The following is a 17123-nucleotide window of genomic DNA, read 5'->3' on the forward strand; positions in this document are numbered from 1 at the left end:
TCCCCCGCGCGTCACGGCGGGGCGCTGCCGGGCCGCCCCCGCGCCGTCCTGCCCGCGCCCCGGAAGGACAAGCGGCTGCCGGGAAGATGGCGGCGGCGGCGGCAGCAGCAGCAGCAGCGAGCGCTCCGGTGTGCGTGCTGGTGCTGGGTATGGCCGGCTCCGGGAAAACAACCTTCGTGCAGGTGAGGGGCGGCGCGGGGGCGGCGGGCGGTGGGCAGCGGCCCCTTTCCCCCCAGCGCCGCGCCCGTGGCCAGCGGGGCCTGACGCCTCCTCGTGTCCCCGCAGCGCCTGGCGGCCCAGCTGCACGGGCAGCGCCGCCCCCCGTACCTGATCAACCTGGACCCCGCCGTGCCCGGGCTGCCCTTCCCCGCCAACATCGGTGAGCGCGGCCGCCCGGGCCAGCCCGGCGGGGGGGCGGGGGGGCGGGGTACGCGGGGCGCGCGGGGCGCGCGGCCGGGCTCCTTCTCTGCCCTTCCCGAAGCGCCGCTCGGCCGGGCGGGGGCTGGGCCGCTGCTGAGCCCCTTCCTCTGCCGCCGCTCGAGCTGCGCGCGCAGAGGGCCCGGGGCGCCGCGCCGTCCGCCGCTGCCGTCGGCTGGCGGGGCCCGCGGGGCCGCCGTCCCGGTGGGCTCTTGCCTTGCCGGCCGCGAACGTCTGAACGGCTTGGGTCTGGTTCCCCGCCGCCGAGCAGCGGTAGCCCGCGGTGCTCCCAAAGCGCTGCCTGCAAGCGCTCCGCAGGACGCGGGTGTTTACAGAACGTGCCCGGACAACAGGCCGGACCGTGTTCGGCTGTTCCAAAGGGCTTAGCGATCGCGAGGTCGGTGAGGGTCCTGGGTCTCCAGCTTCCTAACGCTTCCCAGCCTGCCTCTCCCGAGGGTCGGAAAGGCAGCGTGGATACCAAAGCTGGTTTCCTGCTCTCGGGTGAGTAATCGGAGTGTCTGCTCCGGTGTTGGGTCTCTAACGATGCAGCCAGGTACCAAATTGTCGCTTGTTAACTGACATTGATCAGCTGGGAAGAAAATGCCACCCAGGAGGCGGCTGCTGCTCAATACCTAAATGGGCGGTGTTTCCTGTAAACTGTGCGGGGTTTCCTAAGGGTGTTGAGAGCGTAGCAGATCTGCTAGAATGTATTAATTCTGCTCTGGAGATTTTTCCTGTTGGCGCGAGATCTGTTACCGAGACAAAAGGAGACTTGCTGGTAAAAGAAGGGCTTTCGCCTCTCCGCACATGGAGGGAGGAGGGTGCTTTAAAAGTGATGTCCTAAAACGGCTCCTGTGTCTTCTTCCTCTAGATATCAGGGACACTGTGAAGTACAAAGAAGTCATGAGACAGTATCCTTTTTCTGTGAATAATGACATTGGAAGTCCCAGGTTTTGTGAAAGTAGTCTGTTGCTGCTGCACGCCTGTGCTGAAGAGGGCAGGAGGTGCTGGGGCTTGCGGTAATGCCGAATGCTGCGTGGTGTTCGGAAGGTTTTGACTATGTACTTCTTGCATGTGAGATTAGAAACGTGTGTTCCACAACAAACCTTTGTTTCTTTGGACACAGATTCATAGAATCACTTAGGCTGGGAAAGACCTTCAAGATCATCAAGTCCAACCATTAAGCCAGCACTGCCAAGCCCACCACTAACCCATGCCTCGAAGTACGACATCTACACACTTTTTGAACGCGATGGTGATTCCACCACGTCCCTGGGCAGCCCATTGCAGTGCTTGACCACCCTTGTAGTGAAGAATGTTTTCCTAATATCCAACCGAAAACTGCCCTGGCATAACTTGAGGCCGTTCCCTCTTGTTCTGTTGCTTGTTACCTGGGAGAAGAGACCAACCCTTGCTGTCTGCAGCCTTCTTTCAGGTAGCTGTGGAGAGCAATAAGGTTGTGAGCCCTCCCCCCGCCTTCCCCCCCCCCCCCCCCCCCCCCCTTTCTCCAGCAGCCCTAAACAACGTAATTAGCGTACAGTTCTGTATGCATGGAAAAGGATTTTGAAATCTGCGTCTTTAAGCTGACACTTGGGGTATCTTTACAACATCCATTCCCGTTACCGTTTAAATTGTGCTACAAATGCATTTGTGCAAGAAATCTTTTAATTATCTTTTGAAGTGTAAATTCTTCCAAGTTAAGCACATCCAGGGCATTGTTAAATTATGAGTCGCTGGCTGCGTTGTAAATCTTTTTGGAAAGACAAAGATGGCTTTGATGTGTATACGTACGTATGTTTTCTCTGTCCAGCGCGGTATTGCCTGAATAATGGCGAGGGGAAGCCACGGCACAGCCCCTTTTCCTTTTGTCAGTCACGCGTGTTTGGGCAAGAGAGAGACCGCTTAGTATTTGTTATGCTACTGCATCACTTGGGAGACTGAATTGCGCGTTAGGGGTATTGTCTTTTGCTGCAAGGTGTCCGGTGTGCATTGTACACGGCCAGCTGTTAGAAGGATTGAAAAAGAAGCCCTCTGAGCTCTGCGTAATCATCTGCTTTCCTAAACGAAGCCTCTAGATACGGGCTGGGCCCAAATGGTGGAATAGTGACCTCTCTCAATCTCTTTGCTACGAGGTTTGATCAGGTACGAGGCTGTTCCTCTGTGATGCTGTGCTGCGAATACTGTGCTGGGAGGCTGCGGGAGGTTTTGTGTATTTTGGAGTCTCCTGGGAGCACTGTGTGTGGTTAGCCTCCTAATACTTCTTTGGAGTTAGAGTATTCTCCATACAGAACCATGTATTTTACAAAGCAGCCAAAGCGCACTGGCTTTCATATGGGAGATTTCAGGTTTTCAGCTTTTTTGAAAGTAAACTTTAGAAGCCACGGTTACAGAGCGTTCTTCAGTGGTTTGTACGTAACTGTTCCGTTGCACTGTGTTCTCTATCGAGTCTTTCATACAAATGCCCTGATTCTGAAGTCGGGAAGCTCACTTGTGGGAACGGGTTAAGTTTTCCTAGGGTTATTTGATAATTGACTGCTCCCTTAAACCCTAAGCGGGAGCCTGTGCAAGATGCAGAGACAGTGCACAATCTCTTGGTAAAAAGGTCGGGAACAGCTGCATTTGTTACACTGTTTCTTCAGTCAGGTCCTGGAACAGAGACCAAATCAAGGTTGTCTCTGACCTGTGCGGTGTCTCAGCATTTTCCACCGCGCCTCTGTAGGGCATTTTCACACACTGCAGAGCTTAGAGACTGTGCTCTTTTAATACGTGCATGCAGCTGTGCAAGTTGACATAGTTTCTGTTAGGAAATGATGATGAAAGTTTCCTGTTGTGAGCCTAAATACAAAGCGTACTCCTCCTTTTTCAATCAGGTGATGAAGTTTATTGAAAAAAGGCAAAACGCATCGAAGTGAGTATGTTCTACCAAGTTCTGCTTTTCTGGGATCAGTGTGGGAAAACCGTGTGAAATCCTAAGAAGATTCTCTGTGTGTTTTCTAGTTGTTTTTCACCCTTGGTATAGATTTTTTTTTTTTTTGTAGAAAAGGGCACAGAATTAGAATAGATAAACCAGGCGTTCTTCAGCTACATTGAAGAAATGTTTGCTGATTCCAGCTCTGCTATTCACGGCTACCGTTAGACGGTGTCTTTTTTTTTTTTTTCCCTGGCGCTGTTCGAACAGGCGACAGTTAATTCTTCTGAAGAGTTTGCAGGAGTAAGTGTCTGCCAAGTGGGTGCCTTCAGCTTTAGTAGAATCCGAAGAGAGTATGTGCTTCTTAGATACAAGATTCACACAGGAGATAGAGAGGTGTGCCTGTAAATCTTGTCACTGTTTGGGAAAAGCTTTTCTGATCTGTAACAGAGTAATTGTGTGATGTGCCGTTGTGTGCTTGTGGTGATCTGGTGAGAATGGGCCCTTGTGCTTAACTGCTTTTCCCTTACAGTTTGTTGGGGGTGATTTCTTGCCAGGTATGTCATTATTGACACGCCAGGGCAAATTGAGGTGTTCACCTGGTCAGCATCAGGAACCATCATAACTGAGGCCTTGGTAAGTGTTTGCTGTGTGACTTGACAGTGCGGCTGTGTGAAAGAAGTGGTTGTTGAACAGCACGGACTTCTAACTAAAATACCTTTTACTTTTGTGTTTCCAGGCTTCCTCTTTTCCTTCAGTGGTTGTTTATGTGATGGACACCTCTCGCAGTACTAACCCTGTCACCTTTATGTCCAACATGCTGTATGCCTGCAGGTAAGCAAAGCTGAAAACGCAGCCCGTCTGCTTTGATGGTTGCATCTCTGTGATCCTTAATTTTGGAGGGGAACCACAGGATGATTTGGGTTGGGAGCGACCTTGAAAGGCCGTCTGGTCCCTCCTTGCCGCTTCCATGGGCGGGCACATCTTTCACTAGATGAGGTTGCTCGAAGCCCTGGCCAGCCTGCTCTTGAGCACCTCCAACAATGGGGCACCCGCAGCTTCTCTGGGCAACCCGCTCCAGTGCCTCGCCGTCCCCCATCGCGTAACATTTCTTCCTTTTGTCCAGTCTAAACCCATCCTTTTCCGGTTTGACCCTTGTCCCGTCGCTACAGGCCCTGTCAAAAAGTCTCTCTCTCTCTCTCACAAGCCCCTTTTCATGTACTGAAAGGCCGCAGTAAGGTCTCCCTGAAGCCTTCTCTTCTCCAGGCTGAGCAGCCCCAGCTCTCCCAGCCTGTCCCCCTAGGAGAGGCGTTCCGGCCTTCTGATCGTTTCCCTGGCCCTCCTCCGGGCGCAGTGCTCCAACAGGTCCGTGTCTGCCTTGTGCCGTGGGCCCCAGAGCTGGACGCAGCGCTCCAGGCAGGGCACCAGGAGAGTGGAGCAGAAAGGGACAAATCACCTCCCTCAACTTGCTGGCCACGCTTCCTTTGATGCTGCCTGGGATACGGTTGGCTTTCTGGGCTGCAAGTTGCACATTGATGCCTCATATCCTCTTAATCCGCTGTTTTGGTTCTTCTTCATCTTAGTGATTTTCCCATTGGATATGCAAAATGATTTAGGTGCCAGTGGACATCTGGAGGTCATTGGGTCAGAACTCCCACCAAAAGCATGAAATGATGGAGGAGACCTTAGTGTGGTGAAGGCTAGTTACATTCGATCTGACACGTTGTCTTTTGCTTGTGACATCATCTATCTAAGATGTATCAAGACAGGCTAGCTTCAGCTCCTTCTTATTCTAAACACAAAATATTTTATTCTAGGGGCTTTTCGAATGTTGTTGATCCTTTCAGTGGTTCTTCAAGGTTTGTTTAGAGCTCAGCATAGCATGGCGTTCTTGATTTATTGTCTCCCTCCTCGTACGTGGATTTATCTGCTTTCTCTCGTGTTAAACCGGGGACTAAATACCTGTGTGAAGACCAGCGTATCTAGAGCTGTCATAATTCATGGTAAATGTTGGTAAAAGGTTTTCAAAAAACCTATCGATCCTATTACCAAGGTCAGAAGCGGTATCACTGCGATAGGAATATGCAAAATGTGTCTTATTGCACGCTGCGTTTTCTGACATCGGTGTCGAGCAGAAAATGATAGAATGTGTACACGGTGAAATTAATACGTAAGCGGATGTTTCGAGATAGTTTTGCTTTGTAGATGTTTTGAGTTCTTTGAATTCATTGCTCAGTTCACAAGTAGTATCTCAGAGCCTAAGGTTTGGGTCAAAATAACTAGAAAATGCCAACAGAGTCAAGTACTGGGATCTGAGAGTCATAGAAAATAGTAATCGAAATCAACTGGGTGTGTAGAAGGAGATTTTGCATCTTAGAGGCATGCGCTTGCATCTTGGGGGCAGGGGGAGGGGCATATTTTGTTCAACTACGGTAAGCAGGATCTGGCTGAAAATTCCATTCTAATTGATGCGGGGGAAAATAATGATCTTTTGAAGGTCAAACGCGTTCAGTTTTGCACAAGTCTTGTCTGCCTTAACGCTTAACTTGTTTTCTATTCTAGTGAGATTTCAATTAATTTTTAATGTTTTGTGTGTGTCTTCCCCTTCCCCCTGCCCCTTCTTCCAGCATCCTGTACAAGACAAAGCTACCTTTCATCGTTGTCATGAACAAAGTAAGTTAAAAGTATGGTTTCCGTGCCCTAGGGGAACATTGTTCTGCTTAGCTTGCCTTGCTGTAGCGTCTTTGTCTCACTACAGTAATGGGTTTTCCAGAAAAGAGAGGCTGGGAGGGAGCTGCAGGCTGAAACCGGATCTGAAAGGGGTCTTCAGTCTGGTGTACAAAGGCACAAGAAGGATCAGGGATGAGCAGTTACACCCGAACATTCAAGCTAGAGATGATCCTAACCGTTGGAAAAATGTTTTGCACCTTAACCCTAGGCTATAAGGCCACTTAACTTTGTAACATAAGGGTAAGTTCATTACTGAATCTGCTCTTACAGTCCCCTGCTTCCTCAGAACAATCGTCTTCATCGTTAATTATTTCTACTCAGCAGCAGGCTGATGACTCACAGTGGGAACTGTGTAACACCTGCCTGTTTTGAGGAAGGAGGCCCATGCATTGTAGCAGGCAAAACTTCACAAAAGGCGTCCTGATCAGTGTCACTAAAAATATGCCAGTGTTTGCCAGCAAGCAGAAGCAGATACTTAAGTAGCCCGAGGATACAGCTTCGCTGTTGTGTCAGGTACCTGTAGGCTCGAAGGAATGCTTTTGAACTTAAGGGCTAGCTGGCTCTTGAAAGACAGCACTTTCACATGTTAACAGAATCCCATTCGATTTTTGGTGTGAGTGCTCTTCCTCTTCCCCACAGACATCCTTTGTGTTTAAGGAATCGCTCCCCAACATAGCAGGGTTTGCACGTGCGCGCACAAATATCCCATACGCTTCCTCTGGAAGACCCGTGCTTTGAATGTGAAATTTCACCTCACACCAGCCAAGCAGGACTAGTGTCTGATGTACTCCGACGGCATGCATCTTCCCAGTGACCCAGACCGTGCCTGTCTTTGATAATGCGCTTGCTTACTTGGCAAGTTTTTGTACACTGGTTTTTTTTCCAACTCTGGACAGTAATTTTAGAATAAGCTGTAAAGCTTTTTCTGTAGAAGAAGGCACGAGAGGTAGGGAAAAACATTTTTTGAAAGGCTGGCAGAAATGGGACTTAATCAGTATACGTAAGGAAAGGTGGACTCAAGGCTTAGGATTCATAACTTTACGCTTCGTTTCGATCTGATGTTTAGCCTTCAGTGAAAAGTAAAGCTAACAGCATCTGAAGAATTTTTATCAAGCATTTTGGAATTGACTCTTGATAAGAATGGAAGAATCTCAAGGAACTGGTAGGTGTGCAGTGGCAAACACATAGATTTAAGGAACGTTACGATTTGCAGAGGAGAAAAAATAATGCCACTTTCTTGTCAATGAGTTGACTTAATGTTATTTATAGGATTTAATCAAGCTAGCTCTAAATGTTCAGGCTTTGAGCCTTGATGCATTCGGTTCGGTCTCTAACCCCATAAGTAATCCTAGGCAATGCTTTCTTGACCCGTTTTCCTCCTTCCCACTGGTGCTGGGAAATGAAACATGTCAGAGTTTTAGATGCCTCATATTGCGATAATAGCGGATATACATGTGGTAAAATATGTTTACAAAACTCTTTAATAACTAGACTGTTTGCATAGCACTCCATGTAAAATTAGAAAGAATTCATCATTATTGCTTCTGAAAATTTTCTCTTCTCCTTCCAGACTGACATAATTGACCACAGTTTTGCGGTAGAATGGATGCAGGACTTTGAGACTTTTCAGGATGCCCTGAATCAAGAGACATCCTATGTCAGTAACCTGACTCGTTCAATGAGTTTAGTGTTGGATGAATTTTACAGTTCACTGAAGGTAGGAATATTCCTTTTTTTACTAACTTGCGTAAAAGCTGGAGAAGGGGAAGCTCGAGGAGGATATTATTGGTACACCTGATGGGAGGATGTGAGGAAGACAGAAGCAGGCTCTTGCAGTGGTGCCCAGTGAAAGGACAGGGGGCAACAGACATGAAGTGAAACGCAGTAAACTATGCTTACAGAGAAGGGGAAGAAACAATTAATGTAATTTTACTAACTGAGCACTGGAACAGATCGTCCAGGGAAATGATGGAGCCTCCATGCTTGGAGATACTCAAAAGGCGCTCAGACGAGATCTTGAGCAACCTGTTGTAGTTAATCCTGCTTTTTGAGTAGAAGAGGTTGGGCTGGACGATCTCCAGCGGTACCTTCCCACCTCAACCGTATTGCCTGCCCCTCTGTAAAAGGGCTTTGCGCTGGCTGCCCTTTTGAACTGGCATCTGTTGATGAGCCTTGCACTGGGGGTGAGGCTTTGCTGGTGTGAACATCAAGTAACCGTAGTTGCGTGTCACACTGAGTCGCAGCCTGAATCATTTAATGCTGGATTGTGATTAATCGTCAGGGGAAAGCTAAGAGAGGCTGGCAAGGGGTAACATTCTGTGTCGTAGCGTCTCCCATCTGAGATAATTTTCCTTGTTCTGAGGGTGTCAGGTGCGGCTGGGCAATTCAGTGTGTAGGGAGACTTTCAAAAACGAACCAAAAAATGCTGGTGTGCTTGCTGACAGAAGAAAAAGTGGGGTTTTTTTTCCACTAACCAGGTTTTGAGAGGACAAATCCATTTGGTTTCTCTGGAAGCACTGTACCTTGGAGGGTGTTAATGATGCGTGCCATAGGCTGCGCTAAAAGGGTTCAGCTAATTGTGGTTTTGTCAGCTTTTACTTGAGAAGGAAGCAAGCCGAGGGCTTTACGGGTATTACACGAAAGGCAATGAAAATAAACTTAAGTGATACCATTTGTATAGGTAATGATAATTTAGCCAAAATAAAAATACTGTGAGTGCCCTATGGGAAACAATATACAGTCTTTCAAAAGAGATTGTACTGGTGCCATATACGAGACTAAAGTACTTCCTAGTCCTGATTTGCTAATCGACTGTCTGTATACGTGTCATATCTTCAGAACAGTAGACTGGAGAACAGGACATACGCAGAGGCTTATAGAGCAGAAGGCAGCTTGTACTTAAGGGCAGTGAAAGTATAAATGTTAGTATATATTGGTGCACTCTGGTGCCACTGTGATGATGTCGTGGTTTAACCCCGGCCGGCAACCAAGCACCACGCAGCCACTTGCTCACTCCCCCCCACACCCGGAGGGGTGGGGAGGAGAATCAGAAAGGAATGTACAACTTGAGGGTTGAGATGAGAACAATTTAATAATTTAAACAGAATAAAGAGATAAGAACAACAGTAATGACAATAATAATAATCACAGTTAGGATGGAAAGGTGGGGAAAATCCAAAGGAAAAGGGAAGAAACCCCAAGTGATGCACAGCACAACTGCTCCCCGCCTGCTGACCGATGCCCAGCCAATCCTCGAGCAACGATCCCCGCCCCCAGGTTTATATACCAGGCATGACGTCCCATGGTATGGAATACCTTGTTGGCTGGTTCAGGTCAGCTGCCCTGGCTGTGTCCTTTCCCAGTCTCTTGCGGTGCACCAGCTACTAAGAAGAAAATGAACTCCGTCCCAGCTGAAACCAGGACAGACATTAGTGTTCCCTATTGGTTTTTTTTTAGTTCAGGTTGTTTGTTTAAGATACTGCTTAGTGTTTCTAGCTTTGATGATCCATCAGTGAACACTTGGCTCTGTTACTCTCCAGTTCTGGTATGTGGTTTTCTTTTGTAGGTGGTCGGTGTTTCTGCTGTGCTCGGCACTGGACTGGATGATTTTTTTGTTCAGCTTTCTAAAGCTGTAGATGAATATGAGAGGTAAGGTGATAACCTTTGGTCCCTGACCCAGCGAATACTTGCTGAAGTTCCTGATTTTGTGAGCCCACTCCTTTGATTTGAAGGACTGTACACTTTTCACAGCCACGGTAGTCTAGGGTTTCTAGTAAACTCCAGTGCAAGAGTCAGCGTCAAAAGGAGCTATTCAGTGGTGAATTTTTGCGCTGAGTGTTCAGTGAAAAAGCGAAAGCTATCTGTGCCAGCAGATCTGTATCTAGGTTTGAATTGTCGTCAGGGAGCTAACATCAGTTTGGCAGACCAAATAGGTGAGCAAGTTGAAAATCAGTTGAGAATTTGCTCCTTGCTGGATTCCTCCCCGTGAAATGCTGCCAGGCTGCTCTGTAACATTAGAAAGGGAATCCAGTAACTTGGATTGCTTGGAAGTACCTAAACCAGGCTATAGACTGTTGTTGGAGGGAAGTGCATCACGCTGGATTGGATAGCCAGGGAGGCTGCTACAGCTTCACGCTCCCAGGTCTGATTGGTCTGGCCTGGTCATGCCCCCAGGTCTGGATACTGCCTGGTCTCTGCTTACCTGCAAATAGGCCCTTTTATTCCCATAAGCCTCTCTTGCCCACACGTGTTCCTCCCCAAACCTCCTGAGTGCCTCCCTTTTCCCGCCTTGGGTTCCTCCCCTAAACATCCCATAATAAACCCTGTGCTATCCCCAAATGCCCTTTCCTTGCATCCCGTAGTGTGTCCCACACCCCTAGGCAGCCAGACCCCTAGCCTGTGCTCGCAGGGTGATCCAGAGGGCTCCCGATGAGGCATGGTGATGGATTTCAGACCTGGACCTGATGGGTGGGGCTGATGGTTCTGCTGGGACAGCCCTGGGAGGGGCTGGGGTAGGGTGTCCCTTCCTCCGAGCCCTTAATTTGGATCCCCTGCCTGCCACCGTGCCCCTGTTCCTCTGGGTTTGTTGAGAGAGGTCTTGGGCGGTTTGGTTGCTCTCCTGTGATGGGCTGGCAGCATCTGGGCAGGGTATTATTTGTGCTCCCGCCTCGCACCTCCAAATGTGTGTCTCTGCTCTTTGGGGGTGCTGAGGAGTTTTGCCACGTAACCTGACAATTATTCTGGGATACGCTGCCTACATAATGAAACCCCGGTTAAGGGTTTCCCATAAGCTGCCAGCACGCATTTGCAGCCTGGAAAGGCGACCGTATCCCGGGCAGCATCAAAGGAAGCGTGGCCAGCAAGTTGAGGGAGGTGATTTGTCCCTTTCTGCTCCACTCTCCTGGTGCCCTGCCTGGAGCGCTGCGTCCAGCTCTGGGGCCCACGGCACAAGGCAGACGCGGACCTGTTGGAGCACTGCGCCCGGAGGAGGGCCAGGGAAACGATCAGAAGGCCGGAACGCCTCTCCTAGGGGGACAGGCTGGGAGAGCTGGGGCTGCTCAGCCTGGAGAAGAGAAGGCCTCGAGGACACCTTACTGCAGCCTCTCAGTATATAACAGGGGCTTGTAAGAGAGACGGAGAGAGACTTCGTGACAGGGCCTGTAGTGACAGGACAAGGGATGACGGCTTTAAACTGAGAGAGGGCCGATTTAGACTGGGCGAAAGGAAGAAATGTTACGCGATGGGGGACGGCGAGGCACTGGAGCGGGTTGCCCAGAGAAGCTGCGGGTGCCCCATTGTTGGAGGTGCTCAAGGTGAGGTTGGACGATGCGGCGAATGAAGAGACGGGACGCAGCTTGATGCAAGCAAATGTCAATTTATTGTGCAGAAGCACGAGGTTTTATAGACTTTCAGAAGCTGCGCGTTTTAAACAGATTGGTTCTTGAAGCTAAGCCTTGCATACTAGGCAATCCCTCATTGGTGGTTAACTGCCATCAATTAACAGCAAGGTGTTACCTTTCCTTGGCGCCATCCGTCTCCCACTCCCCTGTGCTCTGTAAACATGTCTCATCATGTTAATTGTTGTCTAGACAAGCTCGAGCACATTCCCCTCAGCTAACCGATTGCCATGCATGGTCCTAGTTTGCAGCCCGCTCCTGCAGGACGGGGCTTTGAGCAACCTGATATCATGAAAGATGTCCCCTGTCATGGCAAGGGAGGTTAGACCAGATGATCTTGGAAGGCCCTTTCCAACCCAGACTATTCCATGATTCTAAGAAGAGGGTATCCACATCCCCTTCCTCCTTACTTCCTTAAAGAAATGTTTCAGAGGTCCCATCGGGATGCAGTAGTTTGGAAGCCTGTGAACAGTCTTTGTGTATGAGATCCCATCGAACTGTCTCAGGAGGCGCAAGTACTGGCAGAGAAAGTCGTGTCTGTGATGAGAGGAGAGCGACACACCTGCTGATGAGCTGTAGCAGTGAAATGACTCCTCAGTCGAGCTGGTTTAATTTCTTACCCCAGAAGACGGCGTGAGAAAGGTTTGCTATTTCAGTGAAGTATGTTCACTTATTTTGCACCCGTTGGTTTCAGACTCCAAACCTGGATAAAAAGTCCCGTTGGTCTTTCTGAAATGTCTCTCAAACATGAAGCCTAGAGAAAACTTTTTGGGGGTAGAAGCAAGGCTCCACGATGATCCTCGCTTAATATAAGTGGTGCATTAGTTCAGCCTGAACGCACTCTTATTTCTCTTTGCAGAGAATATCGTCCAGAATATGAGCGCCTAAGAAAAACACTGGCAAGTATTTTGAACTATTGTACACCTGGGCAGTGTATCTTGGGGTCACTGTTATGTACACAGTTGCTTCCGTGTTGGGAGGGTCTAACAGTTATTCACTACTCATGCTTGTTGCGGAGAAACTGCTGTGCTGAAGCTCACCGTCTGTCTTTTTTCCCCTGCATTCGGTGGAGCCTATCTCTGAAAAAATAATAAAGATGTTTTGTAAAACAGAGGTTGCTCAGCGTTTTGGTGCTAATAATTCATTTGGGCAAATGGTGAGAAGATGATTGGGGAATGATGATATCTTCCCTTCAGGATGAAGAGTAACCTTCCAGATTCATTTGTTGAGAATAGCTGTGTATCTTTCCGCACCAGTGAAGTGCGCTGTTGCAGTACCAAAATCAGTACCGCTGCTCACTTTGAGTTCTGGCTGTCCAAAGGACAGTTGTCTGCCGGCGCAACTTCGCCGAGTCTGGCTTCCTGATGCTGCTGGAAACGTTCTGGAAGTCCGTTGTGCTGGAGGTTGCTTTCCACCTTTACCCAAAAGTTCTGTGTAACCTTAGTTGTAACGTCAGACCTGCTCGCTGGCTTCTGCTGTCTGGCTGGGGGACAGGCTGCTGGTATCGGGCGAGAATACTCTTCTGTTGGTGTTCTAAATGCACTGAACATCCCCGTGTAACTTTGTACCTACAGGAGAAAGCTCAAAACAAACAGAAGAGAGAGCAGCTGGAGCACTTGTGGAAGGACATGGGCAGCGTGTGTATGCAGGACAACACACTCGCAGGTACCTTACTAGGAAGATGGAGTTTCTTGCAGAAGTTGTCTGAAGAGGCTGCCTTGAGAAGACACGCAGTGCTTTTCTGTCTTCACAGCAGAAGCGTGAAAGCAGCTTGATGTTAGTAAAGAGGAGTGGGGCTTTAGTTCCTGTGGGGTGGGTCAGGCTTAGCTCTTCTGTGTGTCAGTCAGCGGGGTGAGCACAAGAAAGGCTGCCGTGTAGGTAAAGCAGGGGACACACTGTAATGAAAGTAATGAAACGCTTTAGCCAAGGTGAGAGAGTCAAATTAGAATGTGAGAAAGCTCTGCTGTTGGTGGAACTGTGGCCTTACATGAGGGTGACTATGGTGCTGATGCAGCCTGTCATTTGGAATTTCTTTGGAATTCAGAAGCAGCTTTCTGTCCCTTTAAAGTAGGTGTTAATTGCTGTGTTTCTGTGCAAACACAAATTGTCAGGGCACAAGCGACCAGACTTGTTAGCGTGCCCTTTTGTGTATAGCCCTTTCTGTTTCCTTTGAGGGTCTGACGATGCTTCTGCAATGGGTCCCTCTGAGCTGATCCTAACACGAGGAACCCTTGATGAAGAAGACGAGAGGGAGAGTGATACCGATGACATTGACCGTGAAGGTAAGGGAATCGGGGATCTGGTCCGCTCTGAAAGCTGCCGGCCGGTCTAGTCAGGAAATACCCTCTGTATTTCGTTAACTGGCGTGCCTGTCAGGAGGGCCTAGAGAACAAGCAGATGCTGTCGCCTAAACACAGGCGTCTGAGTCTGTAGCAGAAGCCCAGCTGCAGTGCTTCGTCCAGCGCTGTCGCATTCTGGCCATTGTGCAAGTTCAGTTGTAAGTTTTCTATTTGAGTAATTATTTTTAATAGGTGCGTAACATGCATAAACCAGATAACTTGTTACGCTTGGAGCATGCGGTGACCTCTGAAACTGATTAACGCGCAGTGTGTTCCATCATCTCTTTGGCCTTACAGCTCTCTTCCCTTTTCCTGTGACTCTTGGTCTTGCAGCATTCTTCTGAGTTCTTACATTGTGTCATTTGTCTCTGATACAGCTCAGGGACTTTGTCTTTGTTCTTCCCCTGTTCCGTTGATCTTCAGGACCACTTGTTTCTTTTGCCTTGTAATGAAGTTGAAATACGCGTTGCTCTGACTAGCCTAACTCTAACTTTCTTCAGTAACACAAGTAGAACAAGTGCCGAAATAACGCTGAACTGTGGATTTTTTTTCTGCCCCAGTTACTGAGGAGAGTCATGAAGAACCAGCCTTCAGAAACTTTATGCAAGAGACGCGGATGAAATACCAGAGAAGCAGCAAGGCGAATGAGTGAGACCTTCAGAAGCAGGGGGTTCGGAATCCCTTGTAATGGACTTGCAAGTAAAAGAACAGTGTAAAGGAACTTGCGTGGGACCACGCATGGAGTCATCTATCTGTGAACAGCTTCCTCTGATGTATTTGTATCTTTCTTCCTGTGTTGGTCGTATGAGTTGAACGTCTTGTATCCAACTGACTGCACCTTTGGCCATGTGCCAGTGTGACTTCCTGAATACGAAGGAACCAGACAGGCGCTTCCTTTTGCTCCAAATCCTTCACCTGTGCCTGTTGAGAGCCTGGATTTTGAGCTCTGGCAGCATCAGCATCTGTAGAGCACTTCCTGGTCTCCAAACGTGCATTCTGTTCACCTTGTGCAGACAGGTGTCTGCTGCAGCCAGGACACAAGCGAACTCTCTGCTGCATGAAACTTCATCAATCTAGTGTTTGATGTCTTGGTTTTAATTAAATATATTTTACGTACTAACAAACGTGTGACGTTTAATAGCGGGAGATTTCAGTTCACTGTTCCAATGGGAGACCTTCCCCCCCCCCCCCCCCCCCCCCCGCCCACTTACAGCCCACCCATATGGATGCACAGCAAATTCATCTTAATTACATTACACAGACACAACACAAATGCCTCCTGGGAAAATCCTGAGTAAGAAGAGTTCCCTGGAGGGAAGGCCAGAAAGAATCAGGCTAGATTTGGCTGAGCACTGAAGTACGCGTGGCTGCGTGCTGGCTGCATATATCTGTAGGTAATGTAAAAACGAGGACTTGGAGACTGGCTAATGCTCATTTTCCTGGTAGCCACCACGGGCAGAGATTTTCACTTGCTGTTTACCATTCTGAACTCTGGCATCTTTGTTTCCTTTCCCTCCATGCAGTGCTGTGGCCTCACTGCAGAGATTTCTCTGTGGGAATCTGGCAGCACGGTCTGCCAGCACAAGTTCTGTACATTTGTGGAAAAACAGTTTCTGTGACTCTTTAAAGTATAGCTGGGAGGGAAGGGAAACTGACAGCCAGCTGTTACCTGCCAGCTCTGATATGCTTACTGCTTTGTTAATGTAGAGCGCTCCAAGAGGGCAACAATTTCAAATTTAGCTAAACTAGACTGATCCTAGTAAGAAGTATTACCAGAAGGAAAGCTGAAGCAAAGGTTTCATAGCATACCGGTAAGCTTAAATAATACGTTTGTTGTTAATCATAGGACGGTTTGGGTGGAAAGGGACCTTCAAAGGCCATCTAATCCAACCCCCTGCCATGGGCAGGGACACCTTCCACTAGACCAGGTTGCTCAGAGCCCCGTCCAGCCTGGCACCGATTGTTCCCAGGGACGGCACATCTACCACCTCTCTGGGAAACCTCTGCCAGCATTTCACCACCCTCACTGTAAACAATTTTTCCCTTCTACCTAGCCTGACTCTACCCAATTTGAGTTTTGTCATGGTTCAACCCCGGCTGGTAATGAAGTACCACGCAGCTGCTCGCTCACTGTGCCTCACCCAGAGGGATGGGCAAGAGAATCGGAAAGGAATGTGACACTCGAGGGTTGAGATAAGAATGATTTAATAATTGAAACAGAATAAAAATGAAAGAACAATAATAACAATGACGACAATAACAGTTACAACGAAGAAAGGGGCAGGGGCAGAATAAGATCCAGAGGGAAGGGGAAAAAAACCCCACGTGATACACAATGCAACTGCTCACCACCCGCCGACCGATGCCCAGCCAGTCCCTGAGCAATGATCTGCCCGTGTCGGCCAACCCCCCCCAAGTTTATATACCGAGCATGATGTCCCGTGGTATGGAATACCTTGTTGGCTAGTGCGGGCCAGCTGTCCTGGCAGTGTCCCCTCCCAATCTCTTGTGCCGCTCCAGCCCGCTGGCTGGCAGGGCCCAAGGAACTGAAAAGCCCTTGACTTGGTATAAACATCACCCAGCAGCAACTAAAACCATCAGTGCGTTATCAACGTTGTCCTCACATCAGAGCCAGAACCCAGGAGCGTACTAGCTCCTAAGAAGATCAGTGACTCCATCCCAGCTGCAACCAGGACAGTTCAAGGCCGTTAGTTACCCCTTGTCCTATCGCTACAGCCCCCACGCTATGGAAAAGTTTGTCCCCATCTTTCTTGTAAGCCCCCTTTCAGTATGGAGAGGCCACAGTAAGGTCTCCCCGGGGCCTTCCCTTCTCCAGGTGAAACAGCCCGAACTCTATCAGCCTTCCCTCCTAGGAGAGGTGTTCCAGCCCTCTGATCATTTTTCATGGACCTCCTGTGGACCTGCTGCACCAGGTCCATGCCTTTCCTATACTGAGGACTCCAGAGCTGGACGCAGCACGCCAGGTGGGGTCTCGCCAGAGCCGAGCAGAGGGACAGAATCCCCTCCCTCGAACTGCTGACCACCCTTCTTTTGATGGCACCCAGGATACGCTTGGCTTTCTGGGCTGCAAGCACACACTGCCAGCTCGTGTCCAGTTTTTCATCCACCAGTACCCCCAAGTCCGGCTCGGCAGGGCTGCTCTCAATCCCTTCATCCCCCAGCCTGTACTGATACCGTGGGATGCCCCGACCCAGGCGCAGGACCTTGGTCTTGGCCTTGTTGAACCTCATGAGGTTCGCAAGGGCCCACTTCTTGAGCTTGTCCAGGTCCCTCTGAATGGCATCCCATCCCTCAGGCATGTCAGCCGCGCCA

The 17123-nt window shown here is 49.2% G+C and overlaps 1 protein-coding gene across 5 annotated transcripts; it reads left to right on the top strand.

Annotated features, from left to right (window-relative positions):
- The first annotated feature begins 33 nt into the window (after positions 1-33).
- LOC121089810 (GPN-loop GTPase 1-like) lies at positions 34-14910 on the top strand. 5 transcript variants are annotated; one of them, XM_040597401.1, is made up of 14 exons: positions 34-182; positions 286-379; positions 1289-1328; positions 2493-2559; positions 3288-3325; positions 3883-3961; positions 4065-4159; positions 5953-5998; positions 7626-7772; positions 9621-9703; positions 12311-12350; positions 13026-13116; positions 13626-13733; positions 14351-14910. In XM_040597401.1, exons 1-14 carry the CDS (start codon positions 87-89, stop codon positions 14440-14442), a joined length of 1116 nt encoding a protein of 371 aa, XP_040453335.1. In that variant the 5' UTR covers positions 34-86; the 3' UTR covers positions 14443-14910. The 5 variants fall into 5 exon arrangements, with proteins under 5 accessions (XP_040453335.1, XP_040453336.1, XP_040453337.1 ...); XM_040597402.1 differs by lacking the exon at positions 286-379 and having other exon boundaries at positions 88-182; XM_040597403.1 differs by lacking the exons at positions 34-182; positions 286-379 and adding an exon at positions 805-918.
- The last annotated feature ends 2213 nt before the right edge of the window (positions 14911-17123 follow it).

Source organism: Falco naumanni, chromosome 6 (assembly GCF_017639655.2).
Source record: "Falco naumanni isolate bFalNau1 chromosome 6, bFalNau1.pat, whole genome shotgun sequence".
In the NCBI taxonomy this organism is placed as follows: domain Eukaryota; kingdom Metazoa; phylum Chordata; class Aves; order Falconiformes; family Falconidae; genus Falco; species Falco naumanni.

Bases quoted from the DNA above. Each gene is read 5' to 3' on its own strand.
- LOC121089810 (XM_040597401.1), top strand. From the start codon at position 87: ATGGCGGCGGCGGCGGCAGCAGCAGCAGCAGCGAGCGCTCCGGTGTGC. The intron at 380-1,288 runs GTGAGCGCGGCC...TTCTTCCTCTAG, and splicing joins GCCCTTCCCCGCCAACATCG to ATATCAGGGACACTGTGAAG. The intron at 5,999-7,625 runs GTAAGTTAAAAG...TTCTCCTTCCAG, and splicing joins TCATCGTTGTCATGAACAAA to ACTGACATAATTGACCACAG.